At 41.4% G+C, this 15,249-nt stretch overlaps 1 protein-coding gene across 1 annotated transcript in view; it reads right to left on the reverse strand.

The window, feature by feature from the left end:
• fgd (faciogenital dysplasia) overlaps nt 1–13,979 on the reverse strand; it is a 41,286-nt gene extending 27,307 nt beyond the window's left edge. Inside the window, exon 1 of the mRNA XM_058052291.1 lies at nt 13,748–13,979. Coding sequence (XP_057908274.1) covers nt 13,748–13,769 — 22 coding nt within the window. The 5' untranslated portion in view covers nt 13,770–13,979. The remainder of the gene's footprint in view (nt 1–13,747) is intronic.
• Nucleotides 13,980–15,249: the final 1,270 nt, after the last annotated feature.

Consider the following 15,249-nt stretch of genomic DNA (forward strand, 5'->3'; position numbering starts at 1 on the left):
GTGCTTTAGAGAGGAATGTTGAACCTCTCACCACAGTGTTACTTCTTATGCAAGACTGCTATTGCTGTACATTGACTTCCATCTATACATTTTTATAGACTGGAAAAGAACGAATGGACTCTGTGACTTGACTGGAAGAAAAGTATATGTTAATGGATCAATAATATACCACATTTCTAAAAACAAAACAGTAAACATCTTCTGTCTGATTCAATATATTTATATTATAACCAGAATAAAAATCAATACACCTGCACTCATGTTGATAAATGGCTGCATTATCACAAAAGTCACATTCTTCGAACCTGCTGACTAAAAAACTGAAAAGTTCTAATAATCTAAAAGCTGCACTGTTCAAATAGTGGCAAATAAAACCATGCACTCACTGAAATATCGGTGATAACAACTGTGATGATATGGACACCACATAATTTTTAGATATCAAGAATAATTTGGCCGCAAATTTGGTTATACAGTAAACCTCGGATATATCGGACTCGGATATATCGGAAATTCGCTCACAACGGACAGATAAAAGAGAACCAATTTTTCTGTAATGCATTTCCAATAAAAATTCATTGCATATATCGGATTTTTTATAACGGATTTCGCCTATTTCGGACAAAATCTCCAGTCCCGTTCCAATGCATTTCCATTAAATTTCCCTCGCATATATCGGATGGCCGCATCGTGGCGCTCCGATTCGCCGAATCGTGACAGGCCGCTATACGACGTCATTTGCAGCGTTTGCAGCGTTGCCTGCGCGTCCAGGTACATTGGAAACATAGTCAAGGAAGTGCCTTTTTATAACGGATAAAATCCGATTTACGCATATACCGGATATAAATCCGATATATGCGTAAAACGGACATTTTCCGGTATACGCATATAACGGATTTCGCTTATATCGGACAAAACCAGTGGGAACAATTGAATCCGATATATCCGAGGTTTACTGTAACAGCAAAACGGAAAGGTGCTGACGATGTGCTTCCCATGCTAATTAACGGGCGTGACGACGGCAAACACAAAAAAGTAACAATTGTTTTTAGATTTCCAAAGTTCCTGTAGAATTCGACCCTAACTTAACCTACTTGTGTGGCAGCTGTGGTTCTGGTTTTTAAATGTCCTGAAAGGGAGAAGAGACGACAAGCAATTTCATCCCCCAATGCGATTAACATGGACGTTGCCATAGCAGCAGAACTGGAGCTTCTTTAATAAAAAGCGTTTTAAAAAAAAAATTTAATGAAGAGACACTGGCTGCTTGTCAGGTTAGTACTATGTATTGAACTTGTTGAGCTGATTGGCCCCTAATGGATGTGACAGGCAGAGTGTATTTTCTCCGAAATACCATTGCTATTCCAAATAACCTCTAGTTGCCCTTACTCAGATAATATACCACTGATAATAATATAATAATATACTACTCAGTGTCTGGTCCTCTTGAATGAGGACACATTATGACAACACGATGTTTACGTTTTCATTCAAACGTCCCAGAAGGTCTCTTAAGAGGCAGCAAGACCAAATATACCGTTTAAGCATTCACCAAGAGGTCAAGCAAAGTGCGGTTACTATGGTTACTGACATACATTCATTTGGATTCATGCACTGTACTGTTCGATACACATCTGAAAACATGTTCCATTCCGAGCGGACCAGTGATTTTTAATGCTAACATTAAACTGCCATTGAATATAAAAGTATTTTTGACCCATCGGTTCCCTGACGAGAACCCTCTTGACATTAAGCAAATAAAATCAGAGACATCTTTTAAAATTATACTAACAAGCCCGTTATCATATTCCCTCCCTGCGGAGTCAAAGCTCCTCTTTAAAAGAAGAATCATTAATATTTCAGCCACAAGAGAATCCTTCAATTTATTATTAATACCTGCGGCAGGAAGAAGGTCTTATATCTGCATTACAAAAAGGTTGGCGCCGTGCGATGATCAATCTACAGTCAGCCTCGGGTTTTAAAAGGAGCTCCTGCTGTCGCCGAGTGGGCTTGGGAAATGTATTCCTAAATCGACCCCCATGTTAACTGGATGTGGGGGTGCTCAAGGCACGGATGTGACGGGAAGGATACAGACAGAAGAAAATTTGTCAATAATTTCTTAGTCATAAAAGAACTAATAATGCAAAAGGTAGAATCTAACCTTCTACCGTGTGAAGCACATTCGCTTCCTTTGCTTGCCCTTGAAAGGTGCAGTGATGCAGGTGGAGGTCTGCCCCCCCCCCCAATGAGGTCCATACGTGTGAGCGTGTAAGCACGTGCATGCACATGAGGATGCGTCCACCCATAGTGGGTCTGGTCATCTGATGAGCTGCAGGCTCATCTCCGCCTGCAGCGCCCAGATGGCCTGCGATTACGCACGGCTCAGCAGAGATTAGTGCGCAGCAGAGAGGGAAATAGAAACATAGAGGGTAGACATAAATAGTTCAAATGAGGAGAAAGTTGGAACGATATGAAATGAAAACATGCAGGTGTGCACGTTCAAGAGCAACAACCTTAATACTCATCTTTTATGTTAGCCTCATTGACAACTGCATCCAAAATGGAAAACCGTGTGCTGTGAAAGACTGATTGTGAAACCTTCACATATGTGAGTGTTTTTCATAAAAAAAGGACACAGGGGGATTTGTCATTACCAGCAACGAGACATGATGGATCATCCATTTCAAGTAAAGTACACCCAAAAGAGCTGGGAGGAAAACGCCTCTGCTTGTGTGATCCTTTAAAGGGGACCTATTACTATTAAAGGTTGTTAGAATGTCATATTCTCATGTTAAAGCTCATTTAATGAGTTTTTCTAAACACAGCTTACTGTGACATCACAGTGAGCCAGACTTCCTTATATGGGCGTTCCCGGGTACAAGCTGTAGGCTTGCACTCGTTTCGCTCCTCTCTGATTTCACTGTGTTAGCACAGAGCTAATTCTAATGGCTTCCAGGTAAGGGATTGGAAGTTCAGGTTTGAACTTGCCTACAGAGGCAAACATCAGGCAGAAGTGGTTGGAGTTGCAGGCATTCATTTTCTACTGCTTATCCTCACGAGGGTCAGGGGGAGTGCTGGAGCCTATCCCAGCTGTCTTCGGGTGAGAGGCGGGGTACACCCTGGACTGGTCGCCAGCCAATCACAGGGCACATATAGACAAACAACCATTCACACTCACATTCATACCTATGGACAATTTGGAGTCGCCAATTAACCTAGCATGTTTTTGGAATGTGGGAGGAAGCTGAAGAAAACCCACGCATGCACGGGGAGAACATGTATACTCCACACAAGTGGAATCAAACTCAGGTCTCCTAGCTGTGTGGCTTGCGTGCAAACCACTCGTCCACCGTGCAGCCCCAAAAGAATATATATTCATTCATTCATTTTCTACCGCTTTTTCCTCACGAGGGTCGCGGGGGTGCTGGAGTCTATCCCAGCCGTCTTCGGGCGAGAGGCGGGGTACACCCTGGACTGGTCGCCAGCCAATAACAGGGCACATATAGACAAACAACCATTCACACTCACATTCATACCTATGGACAATTTGGAGTCGCCAATTAACCTAGCATGTTTTTGGAATGTGGGAGGAAGCTGAAGAAAACCCACGCATGCACGGGGAGAACATGTAAACTCCACACAAGTAGAATCAAACTCAGGTCTTCTAGCTGTGTGGCCTGCTGCTAACCACTCGTCCACCGTGCAGCCCCAAGAGAATATATATTATCCACCATGTCTTTCCAATGTTACTTGGTCATCAACACAGTCAGAAGGGAAAGCTGTTAAGTAACAATTTAATATATCTGTGTCTTAACTTAAGCAGTTAAGAGTGTGCACGCAGATAATAGCCAGTTAAAGGAATTACAGTGTAAGCACTTAATATATTTCACAAGATGTTTGGGAAGCCAATTTATGACAAGAATTTAGCTTTGGGCATGTAAGTAGCAGACAAATGTTGACATGGTCATCCAGTAAAAGGCAGATGCCAAGCAACCTGAGGCAGTTTGTTGTATTATTTGTAACCTCCTTTCAGGATCATATAATCAGATGAAGTGCTTGTTAGTGATGAGAGAGAGAGAGAGAGAGAGGGGGGAGCTGAAAGCCTGAAATAACTGAGGAAGATAATCCACTGTGGGCCAGAGGAACAGGATCCATCTGTGTGGATGTAGCTCTCATCTCCTCATTAGGCTCGGGCTCTTATGACTGTCCAGTGATGAGAGCTGTGGCGGGTGCAATATGGCACAGGGGAGAGTGCCAAAATGAATACTACAGACAGGATGGAGAAGAGATTTGGTGACTGATAAGATGATGGGAGTAAATGAGATTGCTATTCACACTACATATATCTATATATCTACATGCTAACTCTTGGGACGCTAGAAATGACCAATGCCATTACTTCATACGCTTAAAATACAGGAAGTCATTGTTGTGTCTTTTTTACAGTTTTTCTCGATTGTTTAAACACATTTTCTGAAAGGATGCCTCGTATTCTCAGAACTCTACACACAAATCAAAAAATCACTCACACATTTCTAAAAACCCCTCAATTCTCCTGCAAAATGAAACTTTACATCCAAAACAGTCTTCATTCCTCTCAAAATGGTGTTTTGTCTCCAAATGATGCAAAAAAACAAACATTTATATGAACCAGTTGAACACTGATGTGCTCAGTGTAAAACACTGTGATTACATAATATTCATCATGACTCGGGTCTTTTTGTGTTCAGTGTGACACAAAATATTTTAGAATTGTTCTTTTGGTATTTTTTTTGACTCAGATCACAAAATTACACAGAAATATATATTTTCATTTTTCACAGAAAAACAATCTACGAAGTGTTCATCACAGCCAACATAAAGTTCCACATACAGTGGTCTGCATCTAAATGTATACAGCTTCAGTTAAAGAAATAATAATAATCATAAACAAAAAAATCAATCAATAACAAAGCAAAAGACTATGCTTTGCATCACGTCTTCCGTTTGGGTCAGGCCACAGCACCTCATCTACATCACATGCAAGGTTTTCTCTGGCCAAGCAGTGGGGGAAATATCACCTAGCATGGCGAATCCAGCCATGGAAAGCATCCGCTGGAATCTCTTCACATGCATCTTCCATATCTTGGAGAAGGGGATTTGTGTGTTTGTGGATTTCTGACCCTTTGCCCCGCCTCCCTCAATGTTAGACCGCTAATTGTAAAAATGTGTGATAGGTGTTTAACCATGTGATGAGTCAGTGTGAATAATAGGAATGTTAATTTTACCGTTTTGAGTGGCATTGTGTTCTTTGTGAAAACAAGAAGTTTACTTCATGAAAATTGTGCCAAAACTGAGTGCAAAGCAGGAATTGTGCTTATAGTTTAGCAGACTTGGTTCATGGAGTTGGTGCATTGGTTCTATGTTGTGGTCATTGTGTCTCAGGCATCACAAATTGTGTGTAAACAAATCAAGAAAAACTGTAATAAGGTGTTTTTGTTATTGTTAAGTGGCATTTTGACCTCCAGACATTACGGTGTCCAATGAGGCTGACGGGTACAGAGGTGACATTTTAAACAGGATTGCGGTTGAAGTGAAACCACATCTAACTGGTCACGTCACCTTTCTGCGCTCTGCTGCCTGCAGCCATTTAAGCACAGATTTAATGCACATTAAATGGTGCTATCATGTTTCAGAAAGTCATTACAGGAGAGAGCGGTATTTCATGATAAATGGCTGCCGGGTACTAGTGCAAACTATTATAGGAGGACGGAGACAAGGAGAGTGAGTCTGGTGTTGCTAAAGTGACCTTTAAATTTACAGTGACATCCCTCGAGGTCACCCGAAGAGAGACGAGAACTGCCTGAATAAAGCTAGAAGCATGAAGCTGTGGACAAACTGCACAAAATGACTCAAATGTGTGTTCCTATGGTGTATGGGAAAATGAATTAACCAGGATTCTTGGACCAGAGAGGTTGCAGGCGAAAAATACATCAAAAATGAAACCACACTGCCCTCTACTGATAGAGTACCATTTGTACACTATCGGTATTTGCCATATTGTAAAATGTAACATTGAAATGCATAGATTGGCAGTTCTAACTTAGTCTGCCACAATACTCTATGCAGGTTTACACAACGCTATACTTCCCCGACACTCATAATTGTAGCAAAATGTAAAGAGGAGAAAACATGGAGGTGTAAAACACAGGCCGTTTGTGTTAAACTACAATCCGCCACACTGGGACAACATTTAAAAATGCTTTATGACCCCCATTAGGTGACTGAATGGGGGCTTGTATGATGATTACACAACACACAACAAGCAGAGAGTTCTAAATTAAACTGAGAAACTAGTCCCTCGTCCCTTCCTCTGTGTGTCCAGTTGACTTTCATACGGATGTCCGACAATCCATGCAGGAAAATAAACATCCGGATATTTGTTTTTCATTTTAGTAAGCAGGCGGAAATGCATGTCAATGCATGAGCTTGTATGAAATGGGAATGTTTGGAAAAACGGTGTTCTTGGAGGTTATTCTAGGAAAATCCCTCGGCCTAGATTTGAGTAGTTCATTTAGCTTGAGCAACACTACACTGACAACTGCTCGCCATCTGGTACCTACAAGTGACCTCGACCTTTATGTGCCCCCCCACGACCCACCCTGCAGTCTACAGGAAGCATGTTTCCACCGTTTTGGAAGAGTTCAACTCATAAAATATCAACACACTTTCACAATAGCCAAGAAATAGGAATGGACATGCGTTTACTATTAGGGCTGTTTTTTTCCGTATGACTTTCCCAGGAAAATCCCCCTCATCTGGGAAAGGTTCAGTCCAGGCAGGCGGACAGACAGAAGACTGTGTGGATAGATACACTGTGACCAAGACACAAAGACATACTTTTTAAAGGCCTCTGAAATGTGTTATAACTTTTATCGGGTCTTCGCTATCGTTTTCACATCCCCCACAGTCAAGGATAATTTATATTTGCATGTGCATATCATACAGCGGATCAATACACACAGCTATTACTTTATTCTAACAATCAACATCTGACATATCAGTCCGTCACTGGGTGACACACAGTCAGTCTGTCTTCAACAGTTGGTACCATTTAGGAAAACTAGGTCACTTCCTCCTTCTGTATGTGTGAAGGAGAGTGTTGTGTGCCTCTGGTAGACCCTACAATAAAGCCAAGAGACCTCCAGCATAAACACATTGTGCAGGAAGGACTGCTCGTCCGAGCAGAAACATCCTCAAACCAAACATGTCTCCTCTCTTCAAGTGTTGAAACTATTTCGCCTTCTCATGAGTCAACGTTCCGTGGGCGCTGAAAGTGTCAGTGAAGGTGGAATATTATATGGCAGCTCTTGATTGTTATTGCGGGGCTGTCGCTTTAGATCTACAAACTTCGGAACGTTTGGTCAGACTTGTGGAAAGATGAGGCAGAAGCTCAAGGCTACAGTATTTTCAATGGGTGACACATTATATTACATTACAGCTAAATAAAATCCCCAAATAATTGATAAGCCCATAATAATGTTTATTTTTCACTCACAGCAACGCTTACCCCTACAACTCTCCTGCAAGCTTGACGATGTTCTCTAATTTCAGATCAGCATTTGCAATAAAAGTGACTGAATTATTCGATTAAATGCACCTCCATAACAACACTCTCTTCAGTTGCCATTGTTCATTAGCTATGAAAGCTAACTTATTTGTAATCTGTTTTTAATGTCTAACTTTTTTATACAGTAAACCTCAGATATATCGGACTCGGATATATCGGACTCGGATATATCGGAAATTCGCTCACAACGGACAGATAAAAAAGAACCAATTTTTCTGTAATGCATTTCCAATTAAAATTCATTGCATATATCGGATTTCGCCTATTTCGGACAAAATCTCCAGTCCCGTTCCCATTTCCCTCGCATATATCGGATGGCCGCATCGTGGCCTTTGATCCATCTTTGATCCATGTTCACAGCCAAAGCTGAAGATTATAACATCTTTGTATGAATTACAGACATGTACATGAGCATGTACAACGAAAAAAAAAAATTCTCAAATCTGTAGAAATGCCTTCTTGTTGCTATTAGCGAGGTTTAGAAACCAAATGATAAACGTAAGTGCAAACAATAATGACGTCACATGCTATTGAAATGTATGGGAACTTGCCAATAAAGTTAAATTCTCATTACCTTACGTCTCTTTTCATTGCCCAGTCCAGGTACATTGGAAACATAGTCAAGGAAGTGCCTTTTTATAATGGATAAAATACGATTTACGCATATACCGGATATAAATCCGATATATGCGTAAAACGGACATTTTCCGGTATACGCATATAACGGATTTCGCTTATATCGGACAAAACCAATGGGAACAATTGAATCCGATATATCCGATGTTTACTGTATCTGACTGCTGTCCCCCGCCCGGCTTTTACTCATGTTTTAACTGTGTATTAACCAATAAATGTTGTATTTTGGTTTGTCTTCTATTCTGTTTACTTGCTTTATTCAACTTCACTCTTCTGTAAAGTGTCTTTGAGTATTTTGAAAAGCGCTATACAAATAAAATGTATTATTATTATTATTATTTTGTCTGTTGCAGTGTCGGCTCCACCACATTTAGGCGGTACAGTACCCCCCACCCCACTACTAGAATTGCATTTCACTGCAACTGTACAACCTACAATTCCAAAAACACCTGTCACAGAAGCGTGCCTTCAAATGAGTCAAAAACCAGTCAAACAGGCGCGTACCTGCAATACGTTCTTCTGGCCGCACGCGATTGGATACACCTGTACATAAAAAAATGCACCGCGCAGCTCTGCAATGCTGAGTTTGAGCAGTAACAAGTACAACACATGTTTATAATCAAGCCTGCAGCAGGCTGTGGTTTTGTGTGTGTGTGTATCGAGTTGAATGGCATTTGTGAGGAAGCTAAACTATTAGGAACATCTCTTGGAACTTGACAAATGTGATCTGTTTTTAACCTCGTACATATGTTTAGGAATACTCAAGGCTGCTGCATTGGCTCTAGTTTGAGACAGAAAGTTACACATCTTGAGCATAATCTATGTAAAAAAAAAAGTCAATTTTTAGTCCTACTGTATGTGTGCAGTTCACACTGCTCACTTGTAATGTTAACCCAGCAAACAATTACCTACAGCACATTAAACACTATAATAACTTTTGACACGCATTTATGATCCATGAAGCTAGGTCAAGCGCTTTAGATTGGGATAAAAAAAAAAAAAAAAAGAAATAGAAAAATGCCCTGTCAGAGAAGTGATCCATCACATTGCAGCAGTCACACATGACGCCCATTAGGAAAATCAATGTGGCACTCAGGCAAGCGTGGAAAGAGCCTTCAGCTTCTGGATGGCCTGGGAAGTGACTCATGCTGTCTCACTCGTGTAACGTGAATGACAGGAAGATGGAGTATAGTGCATGTGTGGGTATTGTTGTGGCCGATGGGATGTTGGCAATTGGCACTCATGAGTGACCGACTTGCAAAAAACTAAATAGATACGGTAAGTATTCAGATATTTATGATTATATGTTTATTCAGGGGCGGCACGGCGGTCCAGTGGTTAGCGCGCAGACCTCACAGCTAGGAGACCAGGGTTCAATTCCACCCTCGGCCATCTCTGTGTGGAGTTTGCATGTTCTCCCCGTGCATGCGTGGGTTTTCTCCGGGTATTCCGGTTTCCTCCCACATTCCAAAAACATGCTAGATTAATTGGCCACTCCAAATTGTCCATAGGTATGAATGTGAGTGTGAATGGTTGTTTGTCTATATGTGCCCTGTGATTGGCTGGCGACCAGTCCAGGGTGTACCCCGCCTCACGCCCGAAGACAGCTGGGATAGGCTCCAGCACCCCCGCGACCCTTGTGAGGAAAAGCAGTAGAAAATGAATGAATTAATGAATGTTTATTCAGCTGGAGCCGAGCTACACAAAGCTGAGTCTATTGATATCTTCCTCTGCGAGCTCAATTGCTTTGCCAAAACTGGAATCAAAACGGTATGCTGACTTTTCAGCAATAAAAAGATTCACTGACGGTTCCGAGTTCCTGTGGTGGGGAATCACTTCAAGCACCATCACTCAGGTTTCCTTCTAAATGCAACACACACACTGTCAAGAGTTTTCATTTAATTAGCCGAATAATTGTTTTTAAACTTTTCCATTTTAGACGGCGCTACAGTGATTAGATCTCAACTACTCTCATAAAAAGAGAAATTTTAATAAATCGATTCCGTCACACAATTCAGCGGACTGATATGCAACGTGTTCCCCAGGTGCCCAGAGGGCGCCAACATTCACATGTGTTCCAAGCATTATATGCAGCACTCTTCCTGCTTTGTAAAGAACACCAGACATCTGACTGGGAGTCATACACGCCCTACTTCTGCACACTTCAATAACATAAACGTCAACATCATTTTCTACCGCTTTTCCTCATGCTTTATAAACCTATGAAGTTTTTTTTGACAACAGGAAGCGGAATTGTGTGTGATTCATAGCTAATATGGTATAGTGAAAAGTGAATGTTAGTGATACAGGAAAAAAAAGATGACGAAAGTATTTAAGTAGTTCATTCATTCATTTTTGACTGCTTTTTTCCTCACGAGGGTCGCGGGGGTCCTGGAGTCTATCCCAGCAGACTTTGGGCGAGAGGCGGGATACACCCTGGACCTTTTGCTAGGGCATATATAGAAAACCGACGCATGCAAACACACAGAGCACATGGTTGGTTAAGCAGATGGTTAATATTCTGTATTATACGTTGGTAGTGTTTTGACAACAGGAGGCAGAATTGTGTGTGATTCATAGCTAATATGGTATAGTGAAAAGTGAATGTTAGTAATACAGGGGAAAAAAATATGAGGAAAGTATTTAAGTAGTTCAGTTTGTCATTATTTCCACACTTATTTCAGGCTACATGAACCTGCCATGAGTTAGAGAATTGATGTCTGAGAGAAAACTGCAGTGCAGCACTTAAGGTTCAATGCTCTCTTGATATTGTGCTAACTCGTTATTTAGATCTATCTTCAAGGGCAAAGCAGTTATGTGTATTATATCCAATACATCCAATCAGAACAGGTAGAAAAGTCAACACATCACCAAGGAACATCTAAAGAAATATTGGCTGCAGTTCTGATAAAACTGCTATTATGATTTAAGTCCATGCTGTGAACCTTATCAAGATGACATACCTGCACGCTCACAAGATTAGAACCAAGCATCTGTATAGATACACATGTGTGTCTGTCCTCATATCTCACCAGTTAACATGACCTCAAGTCAAGTTTATGGCTGGGAGTGCACGGGGGGCCAAATGCTCAAAAAAAAAAAAAAAAAAAAAAAGAAGGGAAGCTGGGTAGATTATATTCTCACCGTCCTGTTCATTTTCCTCCTGCTCACTGTTTATCTCACACAGAGAGGAGATGTTTACATTGGCTTGGTTAAACACAGACAGTCCCACATAGTTTTTGTTAATAATAAATAACCTAAACAGTGAGCCAGGACGTGCATCCTCAAGCGCAGTGAGAAGCACAATTGACTGTGAAATGTCACACATAAATTGGGACTATTTGCTGTATGTTCATGGTTCATAAGAGATTTGCAAATGAAGCTTTATAACTCATGTGACCCTGCAGTGGCCGACACAAAAATAGGCCACAGAGTGCACACACTGACTGCCTTGGTTCCCATGTGGAAGAAATAAGCAACATGAGAATACAAGGGAGGGAAAAAGTAGATATTTCATCCGATAGCGGCTGTAGTGAGACATCTGTGTGTGTGTGGCGGAGGTGTGGGTGGGCAGTGTGATGGGGAAGGGAGGAGAATTAGGGAACGGCCTTGAATGAGTATGTAGGAGAAAAGAGTGATATTGCTGAAATGCCTGGAGGGCAACTTCATTGGGGGCGGGGAGTAATTGTACCGGTTATTCTTTTTTTTTTTGCGTATATAAATCTGACAAGGGAGTCAAAATTTAACGGTCACTCAAAACTTGCTATTTCTTGCATCATAAAAACTATACGACTGTAAAAAAAAAAACTTGCACTCATCAAAATATATATCAGTGATAATCAATTCTAAATACAATTCATTTGGACACCATAAGACTTTTATATATAACTATAACATATAACCAACTATTAGAAGCAAAACTGAAAGGGGCTCGAGACGCTTCCCATGCTAATTGAAATTAGCAAATTCGCAAATCGTTTTACAGGATGCAACTTGAAAATAGTGAAAAAATAACCCAGCGACATTGAATGCGTCAACTGCAAACAACAGCAGAAAATCAACGAGTGTAAAGGCTGGGTTATACTTTCCGTACAAACGAGCCACGCGGAAATTGAGAGATCGTGCGTGTCTTTACACTAATCTACGTGGGGCGGTGTATCAAAAACACGCGTCAACCACAATACCGAACTAGAGCAGAAAAAAAGTTTGCTATTGTTTATTCAACTTCCAACATAGCGACACTTGCTCGTCTACTTCTTGAAGAGGAATTTTAGTTATTTGTTGCTGTGCCAGATTGCTGCTACGCCAGATAAGGAAGAGTAGGTGGTCCACTCTTGCTTTTTTTGAATAGGAGTACCGCTTGTCGTTCTGTGGGTATGAAAATGTCGTCATTTGTCCACACGGAGCCGCATGGACCCATAAACCCACTGACTACCGGGCTGAGTACTCACACAAGGACTCCTGTGACATATAATATTGCTGTTCTGCAATATATCTGAGTATTTAAGCAGGGAATGCTAGCGAATGAGCATGATCTGGAGGAATCCCGAATTATTCTTGCTCACATGTCAACCGAGTTTCTTCACAGCCATTTTGAAGATCAAAGTTACCATGGTGACATAGCTGCTTTGAAAGAGAGCTACCTACTTTAACTGTAGTTTACACCCAAGTCATCTCACTAAAGTCCCTTTGCAGTCTAGCCCCATGGTTAGCATGTGTGTTTATTTTTGTTATTTCTAGCCTCAAATGTTCCAATAGCAGATCAAAATTGACCTACTTTCGATATAATCGCTTGACAGACCGTATCCATTTGGGTTAAATAACTACATACAGTAATACTTATTTGGCAGGCTCTTAACTATTTGCTTAGTTAAAGCCAAGTGGGGGCCTTTTATTTGACCAGGCAGTGTACAATAGCATCACAGGTTGCATCAATTCCTCACAATTCAAAACACTGCTTGGAGTATACACTCTTATTGTCTGCAACGCTTCACTTTCTTGTGTTCATTGTAGGGTTTTACACTCATTCATTCGAATAAAAGACAGCAGTCAAGACATATGACACACCATCTACACCTCATTTAGACCGGAAGTAGTGACCCCTGTTTACGGCATCAGTGCATCATACCGGTCCATCACATACACAGAGACACCAATTGTCAACACCTCTCTTATCTATAGAGCAAACCGTTCGAAAGGTATGACCAGTCACCATTATCACAATCACAAAAGTCGACTTAACGCAGAAGTCTGAACAAAACGCTCCGATTTTGTCATGTCAGCTTTCTTGCTGGTCGGTGAGGACAATAAGTAACACGACTCGAAGCCGACGTGGAGCCGACAAAAGCTAGCAGCTGTCCCGCTGACAGCTGGCAACAACAACACAAACAAGCAAAAAAAAGCGTTTGTGGACTTGTAATTGGAGCTGTCGAGCAACTGTTCTATTCAATGGGAGTTTTGAAAATAAGCAACACCAAGACGCGTTCACGGTCTGTGTGGACTTACCAGTAGTTGGAACACCCTGCATCTTGAATAAAGTTGATATCTTGTCCGAAAAAGGCGGAAAAAAACTCACACACTACGGATACTTCATGGTGTCCTGGTGGCTACAACCGACTTTAATCGGGTCATCGTGTGTGTGTTATTTTCAGTCAAAGCGCCCTGGTCCTGCGTGGCTCCTTCTTCCTCCTCCTCCTTCAGCACATAAAGAACTCTGTCCTCCCAACTGCTGGAAACATGGAAATGCGCACTCCCGACGAGAGGCGCGCTCACGCAAACCCCCATTCACACTGGTGTCATATAAAATGATGCATCTTTTGATCATGTCATATGCTTTGCAACGATCAACTTCAAAATGTTCCTCGGTGTTTTAAGTTTTTTATGCAAATTAAAAATACTTATTGTTGACTTTTCACAATCTGGGACGAGGGGTACTTAAAACACATGCTGTATGTATTTTGAAAAAAAAAAAAAAAACATGAATGGCAACAAGGTTCATGCTGGCTTTGTTCTTCTGTGCAGTCAGCTGAGGGGTCCTCTGCCTTTATGAGTCATAAACACGTGATAGGAGGGTGTACACGTCATAGGAGACATGGGAAGTAGTTGGCAGCTTTTATGGCTGAGTTGCACTTTTGACGTCATCATTTGTGTACGTCCGTTCGTTTTCAACCGCCTAACCTGTCCGGGGCACACGTGGGCACTGCTTGAGTTTAGGGATTTGCAGTTAAAACAAATGTATTTCCACTCCAGACCTCTAGGTGGCGGTAATGAACATGACAGTATGGTTGCCAAACATGAAAATAAACACATTTTCCACGATAAAATAATATTAAAATAGTATTTTATTCTATTTCAAGCTAACATACGCCTCACCGGTAAGGTAAGCAAGAAGTTTACTGATTTTAAAGAAGAACCAACTCAAAATGGTGGCAGCTATATGTGAAATAAACACATCTAAATATGTGTAATGTAAAAATATCATTTAAATAAATGGAAAAAGGGGTATCCGGGTTCCAGGTAGGTGTTTGCCAAAGCTTCAAGTGAAGCTTTTGTTTCCCGTTTCCTCACCTTTCAAGCAAGCTGGAAAGGTGTGTAAACCCTGCCCCCCCCCCCCTTCTTCTGCTAAGTGTTAACACATACAGCACCACACATTTTTTTAAAACCACCATCGCAGCACGTTTTATGACAGTAGCATCTCACCCGTTATAGCAAAACATGACTCCTGTATTTGAAGTAAAAAAAGGACACTGGAGACTAATTGTTATGCTATCTCTGAAGGATCTGAAAGGCGGAGAGAGTTGAGTGAATGGCTGAACTCGTGTTTTAAATAGACCAGAGGCCGGCCAGCACAGAGGGATGCCTGTCAGGCCAGTACTGTACAAAAAGCCAACCAGCGTACAAACAGCCCCTCTGGGATCCATTCTCTCCTCTGCTCGCTTTGTGGGCTTGCCACCACTCAGAACCACAGAGCACGGAGAAATAACATTCACAGGCAGAGATGGGGGAGG

The sequence above is a fragment of the Doryrhamphus excisus genome, chromosome 16 (genome assembly GCF_030265055.1).
Source record: "Doryrhamphus excisus isolate RoL2022-K1 chromosome 16, RoL_Dexc_1.0, whole genome shotgun sequence".
NCBI lineage: Eukaryota > Metazoa > Chordata > Actinopteri > Syngnathiformes > Syngnathidae > Doryrhamphus > Doryrhamphus excisus.